The 3,224-nt window shown below is 41.3% G+C and overlaps 1 protein-coding gene across 1 annotated transcript in view; it reads left to right on the forward strand.

Moving 5' to 3' along the window:
* The first annotated feature begins 400 nt into the window (after window positions 1-400).
* LOC118411713 (TBC1 domain family member 7-like) overlaps window positions 401-3,224 on the forward strand; it is a 3,058-nt gene continuing 234 nt past the window's right edge. The window contains exons 1-5 of the mRNA XM_035814194.1: window positions 401-719; window positions 1,131-1,290; window positions 1,609-1,760; window positions 2,283-2,458; window positions 3,195-3,221. Coding sequence (XP_035670087.1) covers window positions 527-719; window positions 1,131-1,290; window positions 1,609-1,760; window positions 2,283-2,458; window positions 3,195-3,221 — 708 coding nt within the window. The 5' untranslated portion in view covers window positions 401-526. The remainder of the gene's footprint in view (window positions 720-1,130; window positions 1,291-1,608; window positions 1,761-2,282; window positions 2,459-3,194; window positions 3,222-3,224) is intronic.

Consider the following 3,224-nt stretch of genomic DNA (forward strand, 5'->3'; position numbering starts at 1 on the left):
CTATAAATGAGAGATAAGAAAATCTGGCATCCGCGATCCCACGAACGCGTGCTGTTCCCTGGCCGGTTATATTCCTCTGGCCGGCTTACTCCTCTGATTTGTTCCATTTCTACGATTTTTCCAGCGATCCGGAGTCTGGTAGAGACTAGATAGAAATCGCGCACACACACACCACCACCAAAAAAAAAAAAAAAAAAAAAACTTTCCCCAAGGCCCTAGAGACGCCGGTGAAGGGGGCTATGCAATTCGTATAAAGGACCGAAAATAAGCTAAAAACGGCCGCTTTCGGTCCAATATTCGGTAATTTTGATGATCAAACTTTGGGGTATCTCTCTCTGGTGTCAAGACTCAAGATTGCTTATAGTGGGAGAATTTTACCCCTTTTTGTAAAATGGTAGAGTCTAATATCCCATCAGCCTTTGTAATCCAACATGGCAGCGCCCATGAATTATTTTGGTCGGAAAGGAAAACATCGGTGATTTTCAGCGATTTTCAATCCAAATCCAACCTTGCTACGTATGACACGATGGTGGACGATCCCCAAAGAAACTTCCGCTCCCACTACTACGAGAAGGTTGGTTTCCGGGGTGTTGAGGAAAAGAAATCGCTGGAAATCTTGTTGAAAGAGGAGACCATCGCCTTGAGTAAACTGCAGACATTTGTTTTGAGATTTCCTCTCCCCGCCCTCTTTAGGCCGCTGGTTTGGAAAGTGCTACTCGGTGAGTTTTTGACTAATAAAAATGATGAAGCGATAGCCGATAATTTGTGATTCGTAGAATAAAGACTTCCAAATGCTACTGACTTTGAACAGAAGAATCTGTTAATTGTTAGCAGGATGAAAATAAGTTTTATCATGAAACTTTTTTTGATAGAGTTATCGACCATTGTTTTATTGCGCATTTACAAGTTTTCACAAACAATCCTCTGGACCTAAACCGTACTTGTACCTGAATTTTCTATACCGGAACCAGCCCCACATTGGGCAGATTCCTCTGAACTGCACAGGGGGCATTTTAGTTAAAGATTTTGAAACAGGACATTGGCCAGAAGGGAAAATGAATTTTCATGAACTTCCATGAAGCCCAAATCAAGTGGTGTATTAGTTATGCAGATTTTGACATGTTTTCCAGGTGTCCTTCCTGTCCACAAAGATGCTCATGAGTTTGTAGTGAGACAGAAGGAGGAGCAGTACCAGGACATGAAGCATGCTCTCGTCGTGATGAGGTACATCAACAACAACTCTTCACTCCCCAACATCTTCCTCAACATGCACCAGATGGAGGAAGGCAGGTAGGAGGACTGTTTATGTTTTCTCTTGTGAATTATGATTATTTATTATATTCATATATGGATGCCTGTATATCATTTACATTTGTTGATGGAAACATACTGTGCTTTAGCTATCTTAAATTACATTTAGTACCATTATACAAGTATGCAAAGGGCCAAAACAGTATCCAATTGGCCACCAGGAATCTACTGCTGGTCAATTCGATACTGCTTTGGTCCTTTGGATGTTGTCATGCCACTGGTAAATCTGCTTGGAGATAACATGATATAATTTACTGAACTTCTTGATGGACTGTGTTTTCTCATACAACCCTACAGACTGTTGCTGGAGGAACCAGAGGAACTACTGCCGGCTGATCAGAACTATGTTACCATAGCAACCAGGATGACAGAGATGTTGGAGGATGAAGTCTTCATCTTCTTCCTGTGTGAGGAGTTTCACAGAAGGCTACAGGAGCCAAAGTTCAAAGGTCAGGAGCCAAAGTTCAAAGTTCACCAAATCTCATTGATCTATTTTGTATATGCATGCTGCATGACCGCCTGTGCCACCATTGAGAAGGTGATGAACGAAGTTCAAGGGTCTGATTCCGAATATTACCATATTACAACTGTAGTATTTCTTTTTTTAATTAAGGCAAAGGTTTACCGCTTTTGTCACATCATGTTTTTTAGTGGATTCAACTTCAATGTGTATTGGAAAGTACAGCTTTAACTAAGTTTAATTTGCTTTAGCACAAATTCTACCATCAGAACTTTCCAGCTATAACTTGCCCACACTTATCCTTTAGGGTAGTCCCTACTACTTTTTCATATCCAACAGCTATATTCGCCAAAAAGAAGTTACTTAAGCAACTGGATATGATTTTGGAATGTATTATTATCTAGATGTCTAAGTTTCATTGATGCAACAGCTATATCTACAAGTTATAAAGAGCTATCCACCACTAAGTGTTCCTTGTTGAAGGTAATCATGATATGCTTTCCTACCACAGAGTCCATCCCCCAGATGATAAAGAGACTTGTGCAGTACCTCCAGACTGAGGACCAGACCCTGTACACACACATGCTCAACACAGGCATCCTGGGAGCTCTGCCCTGTGAGAGGTGGTTCGGCACGTGTTTCGCTCACATTCTGCCTGAAGCCTGCGTGCAAAGAATCTGGGACAAGGTAGATATGTAGCATTCATTCATTGAGATGTACCATGTTTGTGGAAGGATTGACATAACAAGTGGCTAGTCCCTGGCCTCAAACACAGCACCTCAAGCTTTATGTCCCATTTATTTATTTATCACTGTTTTATTTAGCCAGGGTAGCACAGCAGCATGGCACTGCTTTTCAGTGGGTCTCTGGAAAATGTACATTACATCTGAGACAACATCCCTCACTGGAGCTATATGTGCTACACATTTTCTAGTCTACTAGCTGAAGATTTTAAGTGCCTTTCCCAAGGATACAACATTGAAACCTGTTAGGGATTGCAACCCAGAGGCTTTAGATTCTAACTCAAAACCCCTAACCACAAGAACCACCTTAAGGGATGGACAAGTTTTCTAAAATTCACTTGTCTTGTTGGACAAGCACATAAAAATTTACTTGCCCAAACCAAGTTTTCACTTGCCCCAAATTCAAATGTCACTTTTATATTCATTTTTACTTCCAGCAATGTACTGCATAATTCTTATTATTGCCTCAGAGTCTATTTTTCTATGTTGACCATTGCTTGATGTCATGACAGTAAAAATGAACAGATGTATCAAAATCGCACTCAATGGAAAAAAACAGTGCGGGCAAGTCGGGTAGGTCATGCACTTGCCCGATCAACACTTTCACTTGCCCTGGACAATAGGGCTAGTGTACTTGTCCAACCCTGACCTTACCTCTACCATATATCCGTATGTTGCACGTGATAGCTGGTTCCTACCGGTTCCTGGTG

This window comes from Branchiostoma floridae, chromosome 3, assembly GCF_000003815.2.
Source record: "Branchiostoma floridae strain S238N-H82 chromosome 3, Bfl_VNyyK, whole genome shotgun sequence".
Lineage (NCBI taxonomy): Eukaryota > Metazoa > Chordata > Leptocardii > Amphioxiformes > Branchiostomatidae > Branchiostoma > Branchiostoma floridae.